We start from the raw sequence: 18,481 nt of genomic DNA on the forward strand, positions 1-18,481 counted from the left end.
TGGTGAAAATCAATTTTCTGCTGCTCTTTGTGGTGTGGACCAGTTGATCTTTGGATAGGATGTTTTTTTTTTTTTCCCTATAATGCTCCGAAATGATCTAGAAATATGGATGAATGTTGTGGATATAATAAATACAAAACTGTGTGGCCCACGTAACGTTGATCTCTTTCGTACTGTTCGTACAACTCGGAGTTCAAGGAGTCTCGTCTTCGAGCACCAGCCGATCCGGTTGAAGGAAAAAGCAGGGGGCATTTTCGACCTTTGGGAATGCGTCCGTACAGCCAGGGCTTATTCTGGTAAGGTAAAATGAGGTGGGCTACAGCGTGTAAATGGGCCAAAAATGGGTCGTACAGGGGTAAATTTCTCTAGGAAAGATAGATCTACCGTATTACGGTTCATCTAATATCTGCCTTATCATTTGCCAATAAAGAAACACCGCATGTGGCTCTACCGTATTACGGTTCATCTAATATCTGCCTTATCATTTGCCAATAAAGAAACACCGCATGTGGCTCTCAGTAGGAGAAGATTCTCCCTCCGTCTCAAAATTAAAAAAATGGCGAGTACGAATCTCTCTCACCCTCTCCTCTGCTTCTATTCTCTGCACCAAAATCAAATCTGCTTTTGCCATCCAAACGCGCCAAAACTCTCTTTGCTTAGAAAAATCAACTCTCATTGCACCACGCGTTTTCTATCTATAAGATCCAAATCTTCTCCCCAAACGAACCCAACTCCAAAGGAAAAGAATCCAATATCAGAATCGAATCCTGGCATTCGTACCGAAAAACCCAAGAATTCAGATGCCATTTTCGGTTCTTGGCTCGTCACAGCTCTCTCTCGCTTTCTCCGTCGGATAAGGTATTAATCCATTTGAGTGTGATTTGCGCGAGCCACTGTAATTTGTGGGTCTTTCTTTCTGCGATTGGGGCCGTTGATTTAGTGTGTAGATGTTTGGATGGGCCGTAACCAGAAAATTGCGCTCTGATAGTCCGTTCAATTGGTTGGCTGCTGACGAACGATAGCCACATTTGGTGGACAAAGTTGCACCAATCCAATGGTTAGTATCATCTGATTGGTGCAGCATTTGGGTGATGGCCTGCGGCCAGGTCGGTGGTCGTACTGTGGGGATTGCAAGCCACGGTTGCATTTCATATTTTCCGTATTTTTTCCATGTATCTGAAATTTATTTGGATTGGGTCTTTGAAGTTTTGCTCGATTTTGTAGGAATGAGTTGAAGGATGATAAGCTTGGATTGGAGATACTGTCGATTGCCTTGCCGGCATTACTGGCTCTTGCTGCTGATCCGATCGCATCATTGGTCGACTCAGCATTTGTTGGCCATTTGGGTATGTAAATTTTGAGTCTAGATTGCATGTTCTTCTATTAATTTTATCTAGGGTGTGTTTGGTTGATCCAAATATCATGAAATTTCACAATATTTTTTACCAACTTAGGGTATGTTTGGATGTCTGCAAGTTCTTTACGCTGCAAGTGACTTATAGGTTCTTGTTTGGATGTAGGCTGTTAGTCATTTATACGTAAGTTGGTTTTGAGTCCGGCTCCATGGCTCAATGGCACTAGACACTCCATTTCAACACTGAGACTAGGGATTGAGTGCTCATGTGGTGTGAGTGGGTGTTTGAGTGTATGGGGGTGTGTGTTAAAGAAAAAAAGCAAGTTGGTTTTTTGGTTTGGGTAATCTGTAATTACAGGTAAAAAATTGTATATTTACACCAAGTAGAGCTAGGAGTATGGAATCGTTCCAAAATGTTACAATCACACGAGTAATCACGGCACCAAATATTTTGTTAATCCCATCTAGATAAATGTTTGAGTAATTCTTGGACTAAACAAATCATCAAGTGGGCCTACAAATTCAAAATACCTATAATGTAGAACAATAATTCAATATAAGTATTGGAAGAATCTAAAACCATTAATAATAAATCCAACAAACAATGTACATCAAATATGCATTTTGTTAATCTCATCTAGATAAATATTTGAGTAATTCTTAGGCTAAACAAATCATCAAGTGGGCTCCCAGATTCAAAATACCTATAATGTAGAACAATAATTCAATATAAGCATTGGAATAATCTAAAACCATTAACAGTAAATCTAACAAACAAAGTACATCAATATCATTCACTTTAACTATACAAATTACATTAATAAAAGTTTTTTATTTGAAAATCGTCCTCTCCAACCATTCATTTATTTGACTAGGGCTTATATTATTAAGGAATGTAGTAGCAAAATGCAGTGTGAAAGCACAAGATCTTCCAATCAAAGGCCCAACAGAACCCATGAAAAGAAAAACCAAACAAATCTTCAATTACTTTAGAAGCCTATTTCATAAATAACACCAGTTCTTACCATCAAAGTTCCACACAGATCATGACAATCAAATTCCTTGAGCAAAATAGAAAACCTAACAAAACCAATGAATAGAAAACCAAATAAAACATATATGTATTTTCTTCTTCACATCCTGCAAAAACCCATTCCATAAATCAAACCATTCCTCCCAACATCAAATAAAGTTCCATATGTATATGTGTTCATATACAACATGAAATATACAAGGCAACAACATTTAAAGCTAACAATGGGCTGGGCCTAGGCCCTGCAAAATCAAAATGTTCTATATGTGCCATGTGCCCAACTAATCCAGCTCATGTAATTCCTCAAATAGGTGGACCCCACTTGTCAAATAAAAAACTGCACATCCTTGGTTCAAGGAGTATATAATTTCTCAAATAGGTGGGCCCCACATATAAAACCACATGGATTAACTTGCCAAATAGTTAAATAAAAAATAAAAAAATATAAAGAGCAATGGTCCACCTTGATGGGGTGGACTGTGGGGCCCACTTTGATGTATGTTTTGTATATCCACGCTGTCCATCAATTTGGCTAGCGCATTATAGGGCATCGGCCCAACAAAAATGATCTAAATCTCATATGGGCCACACCATAGGAAACAATGGTGATTGAATGCCCACCAATAAAAAAAACTTCTTGTGGGCCACAAAAGTTTTGAATCAAGCTGATATTTGTGTTTTAACATCATCCAGGTCTATGTGACCTTATAAGATACACATTACAGTGGGCCCTAGGAAGTTTTAATGGTGGACGTTCAATCACCACTATTTCCTATAGTGCGGCCCACCTGAGCTTTGGATCTGCTTTATTTTCAGGTCCAAGTCCTAAAATGAGCTGGCAAAACTAATGGATGGCGTTGATATACCATACAATACAAAGGTGGGCCCCACTGTTACGGCCTCACCGAATTGGGCCTGATCCTGATTTCAATGCAAGAAAAAAAAGTGGAATGTATTATTACGATTTTCTTATCGCACGCCGTGCATCCTTTCATGTCAAGGAAGTTTTATGTGGGGTAGCAATTAGGCTGGGTTGTGCCTAGACGAATTATGTCCATGCCCAACCCGTGAGCTGATTACCTCAGTCCAAGCCTAGCCCAGCCCAACCCATAAGCAAAGGACTTGAGTTCATGCTAGGGGAGGCTGAACTATTAGGCATAAGGGGAGACCCGAGCATAGGTAGGGTCTTCAATACCCGGATCCATTCATTCAGCCGGATTTAGATGGTTCTGGTTCCTTTTACTGGGCCCGTTTAAAATTCGGCTTGGGTTTGGGCCCACCATGATAGACCTGTTGATCTGATTGAGTTGCGTGTTGGGTACCTGACTGAATTTCATCAGGGTCAAATTGGGTTTGGTCTATTACCCGGTTAGGTACAATATTATAAAAAGGGTTTTGCTAACATCCCCACCTTCAGGGGGATATTAGCAGTGTCCCTAAAGCTTTTAAATGACACATAGGATGACCTATCACCAATTTCAACCCGTTCATTCATTCATGCAACTAAAAGCAAGCCACAGTGCAAAATTCACATCACTAGGATGATTCTAAACATCTGATCATTGCATGAAAAAAATGGACAGTCGAGATTGAGCAGAAAAATAAAATAGGTTCAATCGTCATTGTGAAACATCTTTTCGATAGATCCCACTTTGTATTACTTATGGATTCGAAGTATCACCTTTGTTTGATGATATTAACCATGTGATCTTTGGCTTAAAATGATGGACAGTTGTAACAAATTGGCCCCATTCAAAGGGTTAGGATCATCCAATCAGGGTGAATCTTGCATCATGGCTTGCTCCTAATGGTACTATTCAATGAACTGTCCCGATTGATGAGTGGGCATCCCACATGATATTTAAAAGCTTTGGGGACATTACTAGCCGTCCCATGAAGGTGAGGACATTAGCAAAAATAAATCTACATTTGGACATGTATTAATCTTGTAACTAAGAGCCTTTAAAGTTTTGCCTACAACTAGAAGATTAGGATATTCAACAGTGTGAAAAGGTCTTTTCTTGTCTTTCCATCTATGAGATTTTTGGTGTATAGAGTGTTTATTGTATAAATCACAAGATCAACAGTTTGGATTACTGAGCACTGGTGATATGATTCATTCTATTTTGATAATCCCATGTGTGTATATACTAGGGGCCACATGCCTCCAATTGTACCAACTTTGCACACTTCTATGAGATCCAAGCTTTCCATTAGGTGGGCCGCAATGTATGACATACAAGCGATGCATTAGATTTAGGTGACTGCTAGTGATCCAAGATGTCATGCCCGTGAATTATGGTTGTCTGCTATCAATTGGGGAACATTCAACATAAATGTCCGACTGCCATACCAAATAAGAAGACTGGCTTGATTATTCGGTTAGAGAATTAACATAGTTCTGCCTGACTTAATTGATGGCATGGCTCATGCACATGTTTGCTACATGGGAAGTATGTATGGGTTTTGTAGTGTTGCAAGCAGGAATCTCCATCTCCAGCTCCAAGTCCATCGAATGTGCTAAATGGCATTAGTTTGGGCCCAAGACAGCCAGCAAATCATGTTGTTGCTGGGCCCACCGGCCTGATACTCACCAAATAATGGAGTTCCGTGTCTTATTGGGGTCCACACCCTAACCATCACTTTAGGTATATTACTATAGAACATTGGAAACAACAATTTCAGTGGCTTACTCATGACTCTCAGAAGTTGGGATCATTTTTAAAGCATGTGGCTGCACCAAGAACATGCGTCGTCATTGCAACACGTATAATGAATTCATGTTATGGTTATTTTCTCATGTTTCGACCTGAACCGACCCATACTTGACCAGAACTCAATTGCAACCAACAATCCAAACTTGACCCAAGGAAGGCTTGCTAGGGCAGATGGATACTTGGCAGTTACCTAATCCTGACTGGTTCCAGGTCTAGGACCTCAAACAAGGTACCTGGGGCCAATGTTTTCCGTATCGTTATTGTGTAACGTATCGCACCCTTGGGATATATATACATATCGGTCATTGCATGGGATATGTTGGTTGTATCATGTAATTTATTATTATTGTTGGGAAACATTGGGAAATTGGTTGAATTCTTCAATGAAACTTTAGGGATTGTTAAAAAAGACACCATACTTAGAAAAAAAAACCACAAAAAACAAGTGCACATGATAGGTTTTCTTGGTATAGGGTCCTAATCTATGTGCTGTCTAGTAGAACTAATGCCACTATATTCAAAGACAATTCATAAAATTTATATATGTAATAAGACGTATGGAAATACAAGCCTTACATTCAAAAGCAAAAGAAGAAGTAGAAAATCAGAAACATACGTGTTGATTTCAAAAAAATAAAAAAAAAACAAAAAATCTGAAAAATCCCCAAATTGCCAAGAATGTATAGATCAGGTTATATACATGTTTGATTTCGTGTTGGGACATTAAGATTGAAACCGATTTGGGAAAAAATGAGGAAATTTTGATTTTTTCCTATTTTCTGTAATTCGGCCCATCTCCCCCAAATCTCAAAATCAAAGCTCCAAGTCATAATTTTTATGCAAAACATGAAGAATCATGGATTTCTTACCATTTGACACTATTTACAACATATAAAAATGAAAACAAATGAATTAAAACCAAAAAACTCGTATCATTTAGAATTTGGCCCTAAGAAACTTCTGATCATAATTTCAAAGAAATTGCAAAGATTTTCTTCCAAAAACATTAGAGTTGACTGGTCGAAATCACCTTACGATATACTGAAGTTTTTATTTTTGCAAAAAAAATAAAATAAAAATAAAAATAAATCATATTTTGTGAAAATTTGAGGATTTTCTTGACAATGTAGTGCCAGTTTCCTTTCATCTTTCGATATTGATATATCACACGATACATTAAGAATTTATAAAGGGGGAGTGTGGATATATCACATGATATCACGATATCCATGATATATTGCGATATTGTGCGATGTATTGCACGATACCATGAAAAAATGATATTAAAGTGGGGTTTCGTATCACCTAGCTAGGATAAAAGATATATAGCAGGATATATCGGTGATATCGCAAAATATTGAAAACACTGCTCGGGTCTAATGTTTTCTATATCGTTATAGCGTAATGTATTGAACTCTTGAGATATGGATACATATTAGTTATCACATGGGGTATATCGGTTCTATCATGTAATTTATCGTTGTTATTGAGAAACATGTGGAAACAATGGGAAATTGGTCAATTTTTTAAACAAAACTTTCGGGGATTGTTAAAAAAGACATCAATACATAGAAAAAAAAAGTTGCACTTAATAGGTTTACTTTGTATAAGGTCCTATTCTATGTGTTGTCTGATTGAATTGATGCAACTGTATTCAAAGTCAAATCATAACGTAGGAAGATATATGGAAACACAAGAATTACATTCCAAAGCAAAAGTAGTAGAAAACTAGAAATATACTTGTAGATTTCGAAGAGAAATATTTTTAACAATTTTAATTTAAAATCATTTTTTCGAAAAGCTCCCAAATTGCCAAGAATGTGTAGATTAGGTTATATATATGTTTGATTTCATGTTTGGACGCTTAGATTGTAACAGATTTGGAAAGAATTCAAATTTTTTTTTTTTTTTTTTTAAATTTTTCTCCAAATTTCCGCAACGTGGTCTATCTCCCCCAAATCTCAAAACTGAAGCTCCAAATTCATAGATTTCTTACCATTTGAAACTATTTACAACATATAAAATGAATAAAAAATTAAAAATATGCACCTTTTAGAATCCGGCCCCAAGAAGCTTCGGATCGCAAATTTGGAGAAATTTCAAAGATTTTCTTCCAACAAATTAGAGTGGACGGGTTGAAATCACTTTACAATGTACTAGGAAGATTTATTATTATTTTTATTTTTAATTTTTTTTGCGCAAAAGAAATCATTTTTTTGTGAATTTGTGAGGATTTTCTAGACAAAACAAAGCCGGTTTCCTTTTATCTCTTTTGATATCGCATTTGGTCTCAATATATTATACATTAAGAATTTATAAAGGGAGAGTGTGGATATATCGCACGATATATCACGATAAATTGCACGATACCATGAAAAATGGATGTTAAAGCTGGGTTTCGTATCGCCCAGCTGGGATAACAGATATATTGTGGAATATATCGGTGATATCGCAAGATACTAAAAACACTGCCCGGGCCCAGTCGGGCCTAATCCGAGAGGATCTGGGGCTTGAGTAGTTTGGTCATGGGACCCACTGACAATCCCAAGGATAGGCCTGTGTCTGTTTATATATTGGCCCTGAATTCTCATCTAGCCTTGGTCCTGACCTAGGCCCAACCCATGGTCCTCTAGGCTTATTTAGAACCTGGCCCAAAGCAGGCTGGATTTGAGGTGGACTTGGGCCAATTCAGTCCAGTTGCAACCTGGGTTTGGTGCATTTGTAAGGAAATTCTATTTTCTAGGAAGTAGCTCGCTTTGTGAGCTCATGTTGGGGGTTATGAACTTATGATTCATCTCTTTTAAGTAGGATGAAATTCTGTGTCTAGGAGGTATCTCACTCTGCAAGCTCATGTGGGAAGTTTTGATATGTCTCTATGAAGTAGGAAATTTCTTTTTAGGATCCTTTTTGGGTATGGAATCCAGAGTCCTTACACTCTTTTCTGATCCTCCCCCGTATGAATATGGTGGTGGATCAGTGAACTCTTAGAAAAAAAGAAAAAAAGGACCGTAACAGCTCATAGAGGCCTATATAGGCTGTATGGATGATACGAGGATGAGGATCGATGCAGTCAATATGGGCTGAGATGGTCATAAAGTCCCTATTTTGTTTTGTTTTTGTTTTCGTTTTTTCACTTTTCCTCTTGTTTCTTATACTTGTTTCTTCATTTGATCCTAGAGTAAGCTTAGAAACTTGTTTTAGACTAGATCTAGGTCCACTTTGGGGATGAAAATCCAAGATTTAAGTGGAATAGGAAAAAAATAGAAAAAAGGGGTAAACCATCGCTCTCTCTTCTTTTTTCTCTTCTTCTTCTTTTTTTTTTTTTTTTTTTTTTTTTGTATTTCAATGTAATGGGCTATAATCCACCAAAGCATGCTTGAGTTGTGTTCAATGAAGGCCTGTTTAGTTTAATTCAGCAAGTCTAGTTGACAGACAACATCCTTATCAAAGAATAGTCTGATACACCATTGGATACATGTTAACTACACATGAAAATGATATATTTTGGTGTTTTACATTTTTAAAGAGAAATACATCATGATTAATGAGATTTCCAAAAGCCCTTCCCCTTCTTTTTTTCACCCACGATAATCTGTCTCTTTTGCCAGCTCATGGATTTTTGTTAATTGTTCTCTTAAGAGATCATATAATGGCCTTGTGCATTTATTTGACTGGATCATAGCAGGAAGCATCTTGGAAATGTAAAAGCTCTCCCATGGGTGCAAGATGATGGATTTGAGAGAACTTAAGTACTATCTAGTTAATGATGATCAGGGTATACTGATCATGCAAATGGACTTTAGTTTGGAATAACTTCTGGAGTTCAGATTTCTAGATTAAAACCCAGTTGGGAAACAGCTTGAACCAAATGTTACAAAGGATGATGACAACCCTTTAGAAATTTATGATCATAAGATGGTAATTTTTTCTTACCTAACCATTACATGATTAGATCTAGCATTTTTAGTTGAGGTGGGTTGCAACTTGCTATGAGCTAAAGAAAACCCATGTGAATGCAGCAAAATGATTCCTAAGGTATGTGAAGGCCGCCATTGATGCTGTTGATGATGGTTTGATCTCTAATTACACTATTGGTTATTGTGACGCATTGATGATATTGATGATGGTTTGATCTCCAATTACACTATTGGTTATTGTGACATTGGTCTAAGTCATGTGTGTGTGTGCGCGCGTGTGCGTGCGTGCGTGCGTGTGCACTTGATAGATGCTCGGGCTGCATCTAATAGCTGGCCAGGCATTAGCCAGATTGAACTTGGCCAGCCCAGCTTGTTTACTTTCTTGGGCATTTTTATCAATATCATGCATGACTGGGCACTTGATAGATGCTCTATGTTCTGTAGGCAAGGTCTTCTGTAACGGTAATGGTGGCCGTAATGGCCACCACTATTACCTTTATGGGTGTGTGTGTGTGTGTGTGTGTGTGTGTGTGTGTGTGTGTATAGTGGTGGCCATTATATATGAAAAAAGAACTCAAAAACCTGTATCGGCCTTGTAACAGACCGTTACGGCCTTTACCGGGGGGTGTTGTAATGGCCTTTACGGGTCCTTTTCCGTAATGTCCATTATAGCCTTTATGACCACGTAACGTGTAACGGTTTCCACCGTTACCTTTACGTAACGGCCTTTACAGCATACCATGTTTGTAGGGCTGTCAATGGGTACTTAGACCTGTGGATTCTTGATGGACCTGGCCTGATTTTAACAGGTATGGGTACCATTTGTTGGATCCATTATGAAGGCAGGTTGGTTTGTATCTCACATTTTGGATCCGGTTAAAAATCGGGTCTAATCGGGTTTGTGTTGGGTCTAGTGATGGGCCTGGTTAAAGCTGGGTCAGGTTAGGTTGGGTCCGGGATGGGTCCAGATAGTTTAAATACTAAAATTATATATTTTTAATACGTATTGGTTATTATACCAAAAGAAATGAGGTTTCCTAAATCTCGCGTATGTAAGAAAGCATGTTCACACGCCATGCACGTGTTAAAGTGGCACATCTGTGTGCCATCTAATCCATCCATCGGGTGGGCCCAACCATATAAATTCTCTTACTTGTCTCAAACTCAACTTGAAACCTAGATCCAAAGACCCGATGGGTGTCTGAACCCGTGTGGATTCTAGTCTGGGTCTTTAGGAACTAGACCCAATGTTTTAAATATTGTTATCGCATAATGTATCGCACCCTTCAAATATGGATAAATATCGGTTATCGCATAGGATATATCAGTTGTATTGCGTAATGTATTGTTGTTGTTGGGAAACATGGGAACATTGGGAAATTGGTTGAATGTTTCAATGAAACTTCAGGGATTGTTGAAAAAGACATCAATACACACTTAAAAATCAAAACATTACAAAAAAAAAAAAAAGAAGTGCACATAATAGGGGTTTCCTTTGTATGGGGTCCTAATATATGTGCTTTCCAACTAAACTGATGGAAGTATATTCAAAGTCTATTTATATAATTTATAAACGTAAGAAGACATGTATGGAAACACAAGCAATACATTCAAAAGCAAAAGAAGAATTACTAGATCAGGTTACATACATGTTTAATTTTATGTTTGGATACAAAGATTGCAACTGATTTGTGAGAAATTGAAAAAAAAATCCTGACTTGACCCATCTCCTCCAAATCTCGAAATCAAAGTTCCAAATCCACAATTTTTTATGGAAGATATGAAGAATCATGGATTTGTAACCATTTGACACCAATTTAACATGATTTACAACAAAAACATGGATCGAAAATTGAAAATGCTCACTGGATCGAATAGGTGGGATATATTGCCACTACATGTGTGTTTCGTATTGCACAGGTGGTATACAAGATATATCGTGGGATATATCGGCTGATATCGTCGATATCTAAAACACTGACTAGACCTAGACCTAGACCTGGTTAACTTGGGTATAGGTACTATGGGATCCGATCCAAACCCAAACCGTTGACAGCCCTAGTGGTTTGACTGAAGTTATGGCCCTTGATAGATTAGAATATTGGAACAAGATTCATGTAGCTGACCTGATTATTTGGTATAAGGCTTAGATGATGATGATGATGATGCATGATTGGGCATGCCAAACAAACAGCTTAGCTCTTGAACAAAAGAGTTGGCAAGGCTCGGGCTTGGGCTGAACTAGGGCCCAGGATATGCATAATCATCATGTTCTGGGCTTGGGCTTGTTTATTTTGGCCTGTCACGGGCATGGGCCAGGCATGGGCCTGGGTTTTACTTTGTGGACTGGGCTTGGACAGACCTCAGCCTGGCCTGAACCCGGTCCATTGACAGCCCTTGTCAGTTCAGTCACGTTGCCATCAAACCATACCTTTTGTGATTGGATAGTAAATTGAGCTTTGAGAATGATTTTGGAAAGAAAATCTAGAATAATGGGGAGCATTAGAATAGTGTGTTGTTGTTCTAATTTGCTTGCTTGCAAGTTTTGGTATTCTCAGGAATTATCTAATGCGTACTTAAATTTTTGTCTTGAATGCTATGTTCATGTATGAGAATTCTTTTGCATTAGAAGTAGCCCATTTTTTTGAGTTTGTCTGGAAAGCTTCGATGTGTCTCTAAGCACTAGGAAATGTCCCTAAGGGCCTGTTTGATAGGAGGGAAAATAAAGGAAAGAAAAAGAAAAGTGTAAGAATCATCCAAGGATGATTTCTGTAGCACTATGGATTTCAATTTTAAGGGGTTTGAATGGCAAGTGGAAATCTCGTATTCCACTCACATAATTCACCTCATTTCTTGTGCATGAGAACTTGACTATGGAAAGGGTAATGATTGGCACATGGATTCCCCCATTTTCTATGGAACCAAACATAGTGAAACGTCCCATGATCAGAAAAGTGCTCCATTTTCATTTATTTTGTTTTGTTTTCCTTCCTATCATACAGGCCCATGGGAAAGTTGGGACTATCTCAGTCCTAGATTGTTTTGGCTTGTTGGGGACCCACTACTTCAAGTTGTCTGAAAATACATATAGGACAGGCTACATAAAAAAAACAATGGAATAAGCCAACAAATAGAGAAGTTGGAAAGCTTCTATGGCTTGTGGGACTGGGAAAACATTGATATCTTTATGCAATATTTTATCTTTTAACTGCGGTATTTATCTTCCTTCTATTGTCCCACACTTTCTCTTCCTTGCTAAACTACACTAATCTGTTATTTTTGGTTTAATTTTGGCTGTTTGTTTTTTGTTGCATACTTGCATTTTTGTTGTTAAATGGGCTTTAACTGATTTTTATTTTTGTTATATAGGATCGGTTGAATTGGCGGCAGTTGGTGTCTCAATTTCAGTGTTTAATTTGGTTTCAAAATTATTTAATGTTCCCTTGCTCAACATTACTACATCCTTTGTTGCCGAAGAGCAGGCTTTGGTTGCTGATGGAAAGAATACTTCTCTCGGAATGGGCACAGGTCTAATACCTTCATATATGAGGCACCCACTTGTTATTTGTTCAATACTTGAAATTTTTGTTGATTTTATTGATAAGAAGCAGGCTCTTAAGGTTTTTTTTTTTTTTTTGGTTGTTGTTGTTGTTGTTGCTATTAGGTGATAACAGCTGGGGTTCAGCATCCGTACTTCAATCTGTGGGTGATAAAGAGCGGAAGAAGCTCCTTCCTGCTGTATCAACTTCTTTAGCTTTGGCCGCTGGTATTGGAATTGCAGAAGCCATTGCACTATTCATTGGCTCAGGATCCTTAATGAATATCATGGGTATACCTGTTGTACGTAAAACTAAGCTATAAAAGTTGTATTAGTGATACCAATTGTTATCCTCAAATGCGCATCGTCCTGTCTTCATAACATGCTGGCCTGAAAATTCTCTTGTCACATGTTTTCTTTTTACTGGTTCTGGCTAAATCATGAATTCATCAATGATGGAATTTTTGTTTTTTGGTCTGCAAGATGATATTTGTTGTTCTCAACATTACCTTGCTGTAAAATTCAAAAGTTAGTATACTAACATCACTGTATATTATCATCACTATATTGCTTCTTGAAATCTGAGAATTTTAATGTTTCATCTTTTGCTTGTGGCCATTTTCATGGGACTATACGGGCATTGCTTCAAAATTTACTGATGCACTGATGCACCATATCCAATTTCTAGACAGAAGTCACTTCTCTTCGAAGTTCATCACATCTCTTGCAGCAAGATTGAAAAGAAATCTGAAGTTTATTATTGTTGTTATTATTATTATTATTTACCAAAATGTGGGAGCACACCTCCTGTAGAATATTGGTTGTCAAAAATTAGCTCACAATTGCTGCAAGAGATGTGATGTACTTCCAGGAGAAGTGCCTTTTGTTTAGAAATTAACAAACCTCACCAAAAAAAGAAAAGAAAGAAAGAAAGAAGGAAAACAGGAAAATGAAGAACTGCTCCTGTCCGTGCAAAAATAAACAGGACAGCAACTGCAAAGCCCAACCCAAAAATATTTGACAACGAGAAATCTGTACTTAATCAAGGTTGATGAATGCATACAATTGTACCAGTTAGAGCTCAGTGCTTCTTCCAACATGCCTCATGATTGGAAAAGAACTTCTAATGGATTGTTGGTGATTACCAATCAGCCTACTAGTAGAAACTAATGCTAGCAACCTTTTGGGGGTTGAAAAATGGATTAAAGAACTAATGCTATAGCAACTTCATTCAATAATCAAAATATCATTATCTCTTTCAAAACAAATGCTGGCTATTCTTATAACCTTTAGAAGATCTCCAAAGTTTCCTACTAAATCTAGAAGAAGCATACCAAGCCTTTTGGCTCACACGAGTAACTTCCTTACCACGTCGAAAGCTAATCTATGGGTTGTCATTCAAGTAAGGAAAACAAATAAGGAAACAAATGCAATGGCTTCAAATACCACTTAAATACTGCTTCTATAAATAAAATTAGGTCCCTTGGGCTGTATGATGCATACAAAACCCTTTTGATGTACAAGGCTTGTGTAAAAAAGTATGAAGGGCATCAGTTTGCATAAAAAACCCTAAAACGATTGTATGGTTAGATTTGCTGCCCTGGGTCAATCATTAATTTGGGCCATCCAATTGGATCTATGGGCCCCAATGTCCAAGCAGATTGTTGGATTTGGTCCAAATGAATCACCTGGCCTTGATCTGATCTCAATCATCAGTCAAGTCAATCTGGAACCTTGATATGGTCTAGATCTTCAATTAGGATGGTCCGTATCTTCTATTTAGAGGGTTGGCCTTGCTAGAAAATTAATCAGCATCCTCAAATGGGCCTGATTTATGCTTGATCTACAATTTAATTGCTTGATATTTGATTGACCAACAAGGGAACCACTTTGTGGTCTCCATTAGATGATTTGGTATATGAAAAAGTAAAAAGAAGAGGATATAAGAGAAAAGAGAGAATGAATGAAGAAGAAAAGGGAGATCAGGATGGAACATCAACTACGGGGCCACATGATTCTATGACCCACATTCAGTATCATTAACACGCCCCCTTAAGATGGAGCATATATATCATTCATCCCCAGCTTGTCTTGAATGCTCAATGACTTACTCCAAGAGCCTTGGTGAAAATGTCTACAACTTGATTTTGAGATTTGATGTGTGCCTGGGAGATCTTTTTAGAGGACAACTTCTCACAAATAAAACGACAATCCACTTGAATATGCTTGGTCCTCTCACGGAAAACTGGGATGCTAACAATGTGAGAAGCAGCCTAATTACCACAATGTAAAGGAATGTAACCTTCAACTAAAAAACCAAGCTCATGTCTTAATGTTTTGAGATGCATCAACTCGCAAGTCGTATGAGCCATAGTTTTGTACCCAACCTCTACACTTGATCTTGCCACCACATTCTACTTTTTCTCTTCCAAGTCACCAAATTGCCACCAACAAATGGACAATACCATGTAGTCCAGTGTTTATCTGCAGGGGAACTGACCCACTCTGCGTCTAAGTACCCCTTCAACCCGATTTGTGTCCATGACTCTTATAAGTTATATTACGACTGAGGCCTCCATTCAAATATTTTAGTATACTAGTAACTGCATTCTAACGAGAACTTCTAGGAGCCTGCATGAACTAACTCACAATACTGATGACAAATGTTTTGTCATGACGGGTGATTGTGAAACATATAAGCTTTCCAACCAGCCTATGATATTTGCTTGGGTCATCAAACTAGTCTCCTTGATCCACGACCAGCTCTTGGTTGGGGTCTATAGGTGTATCAATAGGTTTGGCCCCAAGCATGCTTGTTCTAATAGTAAATACGCAACATACTTATGCTAAGAAAGATCAATTCCTATGTTGGACCTGTTCACGAAAATCCCTAGAAAATACTGCAACTTCCCAAGTCTTTAGTCTGGAAATGGTAATAGAGATACATTTTGAAATGGTTAATGCCACTGTCACCATTGCTTGTAATCATGATGTCATCAACATATACAACATGCACAATCTCACATGAACCCCTTAATAAAAATTGAGTGATCACCTTGGCTCCTTAATAACCCAAAATCTAATTCCAATCGGCTAAATTTTTCGAACCATGCTTGAGGAGGTTGCTTCAACCTGTAAATTGACTTCTTGAGCATGTACACCTTATCTGATTCCCATGAGCAACATACCTAGGAGGTTTCTCCATTAACACCTCTCATATAAATCTCCATTCAAGAACACATATTTAATTTGGGTACATCGGCGAAAGTTTTAGTGTAATTCACTGTCCACACTAAACACCTATCTGATCCCTTTAGCAACAAGATGAGCCTTTAACCAATCAATAGATTGTCTGGAAGATACTTAATGGTGCAAACCCATTTACATCCCACAGCTGTTTACTAGTGTGTAACCATATCAGCTCCCATGTCCCATGAGCGTACGGCTTACATCTCATCATCTACAGCTTCCAACTGCTACTGGAAACAACTTCCTGAAAGGAACAAGGAATAGGAACAATGGACATGGAACATGCATTGTTGGAAGGAAGGAGACAAATGATCAAGGCAAACAAAATTCGAGATGGAATGTAGCTTGCATTTCCATGTACCTTTACATACATCAATGGGTAGATCATTAAAGGTAATAGAGGGCAATGGATCTGTGGACATGGAAGACGATGACCCGAAAATCCTCTTTCATAAACCTTTTCATCCTGACCAATGCTCCATAATATTGAGTAATTCTCTTTAGTCAAGTTTCTCTTAACACCAACATTCATATTCTTGCTCTTATGCTCAGAGTTTACTAATTTGATGCCAATAGCTTGACCCCTGCCTCGATCACCATAGCCAAGGGCACGACTAATACTTGGGGTGTTCTAACTTGGAGCCCTAAAACTGGAACCAGGAGAAGGACGATTTCCAGCTATGTATGCAGATCCATCAGTGGCAACAGTAGTAGAAGATGGGACAACGACTATTTGAACAGGGGCATAGACTATTATAAGAGAAGGAAAGGGCTCCATAGCTATGATCTAGTTACTAACACTCTGATATTCTGTATTTAATCTAGAGAGAAATTGAATAGTCTGAGTCTCTTCATGTTGTTGTTGGATGAGTGGATGAGTTTATGGTCTAGAGTACAATGAGCCAGGAGAGGATTGTACATATTCAGCTTGTCTCACATACCACATAAAATAGTGAGATACTCTTTCAGGCTTCTAGAATCTTATTGAAATTTACATATGTCCGAAATCAGCTTGTACATCCAGTATATATTGCGATCTCCCGAATACATGTCCCGGATGGTATACTATATCTTCTTAGCTAATGTTAAAAACATGACGGAATTACTGATGGTAGTCTCCACACTGTTTATAAGCAAGTCATGACCTACTAATTTTCTTTAGTCTAGGTTTTAAATTTCTCATTTGTGGAATCTGGGGGGTCATCCAAGATATTAGAAAGTCTTTCTCTTCCTCCCAAAAATAGGTTGATGGATTGAGCCCATTACAAGTAATTGTTCCCATTCAACTTAACGATTGTAATAAACTAGGTGTGACAATCAAAGGGCCCCACAAGAGCTCTAATAGTGAGCTTATTTTCCATACTAGATCTATAGAAGGGGCTGATAATGACTGTATATTTATAAAAAAAAATCCAATAAAATGAACCACAAAAGGGCGACATATTCACCCAACTTTCTATGTAAATAGCTAAAATAACAGAAACTCTCTCATGACAGATTTGAAACTCAAGAACAAGGATAAAAAATACATGTCCAAATATATGCTTGACATCATCCCTCTATGTAATCCATTGATTTTCTTATAAAGGGGCCTAAAAACGGTGTAACTGCACATCGAATCTTTAAAAAAGAAGAAGCTATAAATACAATCATCTTGCAAAAACCCACTTATGAATGATTAGCAACAGTTGATCTGACCAACCATATGCTATATTTTCTCAGAAAAATCCCATCAATTGGGAGAAATTTAAGAAAAATTCAAAATTGGACTTTTCTACAAATTACATTGGGGGGGCTCAAAACTCACTTTAAACTAGCCCAGAAAAATCCAGAATAATCACCATAAATCTTCTAAAAATCGAGATCCTTCAAACCATACCCTTCATAGGCTACATGTCTGTGCAGATAGTACATATGCTAATTTCAGCCGTATGGATGCTGATGCTAGCAAAGTGCAACGGCCACAAACAAAAACACAATCAAAATCCTTGCTCTGATACCAAGTAGGAGAAGATTGGAGGAGAAGCAGGGAGGAAAATAGAAGAGGAAGGATAGAAAGAGATTAAAAAAAAGGGGAAGAAATGGCTAGGGCAATTGGTGGTGTGACAACAACACACACTGCGGCATATATGCAACATATGGTACTTGGGTGGAGTATACACAACTATGTACACATTCAAAAAAGGAGAAAAAGAAATATACTTTTGACTTTTGCGCATATATTCTCAATACTAAGAATATAGTATTCATGTTTTCGAGTTGATGTTAAATGTCCATTAGCGTGACTTGGTTACATTATGTTGTTTAGGCATCAGAATGGACTTCCCTAATAACTGATGACTTGGTTATAGTTTTTAATGTATTAGAAGTTTGGGATCTTTCATCTAACATGCTGAATGTCTTGATGTTTATTAAGTAGTTAACTGAAAGTTTCACCCGTGAATATGATTTTACAGGACTCACCAATGCGTGTACCAGCTGAGCAGTTTCTTTCACTACGGGCTTTTGGTGCTCCACCGATTGTAATAGCACTCGCTGCACAAGGCAGCTTTCGTGGATTTATGGATACAAAGACACCCTTCTATGCTGTAGGCAAGTACAAAATTTATATTGATTTTTCAGAATTGATTAGCCCGATTGTAATCGGAACGGACCATTCATTTATTTTGTTTC

General features: G+C 37.8%; 1 protein-coding gene across 3 annotated transcripts in view; it reads left to right on the plus strand.

Moving 5' to 3' along the window:
* Positions 1 to 473: 473 nt before the first annotated feature.
* The window catches only part of LOC131253433 (protein DETOXIFICATION 44, chloroplastic), a 47,013-nt gene continuing 29,005 nt past the window's right edge, over positions 474 to 18,481 (plus strand). For all 3 annotated transcript variants that reach the window (XM_058254421.1, XM_058254420.1, XM_058254422.1), the window contains exons 1-5: positions 474 to 858; positions 1,225 to 1,346; positions 12,391 to 12,549; positions 12,686 to 12,861; positions 18,265 to 18,400. In XM_058254421.1, coding sequence (XP_058110404.1) covers positions 557 to 858; positions 1,225 to 1,346; positions 12,391 to 12,549; positions 12,686 to 12,861; positions 18,265 to 18,400 — 895 coding nt within the window. In that variant the 5' untranslated portion in view covers positions 474 to 556. The remainder of the gene's footprint in view (positions 859 to 1,224; positions 1,347 to 12,390; positions 12,550 to 12,685; positions 12,862 to 18,264; positions 18,401 to 18,481) is intronic.

Source organism: Magnolia sinica, chromosome 8 (genome assembly GCF_029962835.1).
Source record: "Magnolia sinica isolate HGM2019 chromosome 8, MsV1, whole genome shotgun sequence".
Lineage (NCBI taxonomy): Eukaryota > Viridiplantae > Streptophyta > Magnoliopsida > Magnoliales > Magnoliaceae > Magnolia > Magnolia sinica.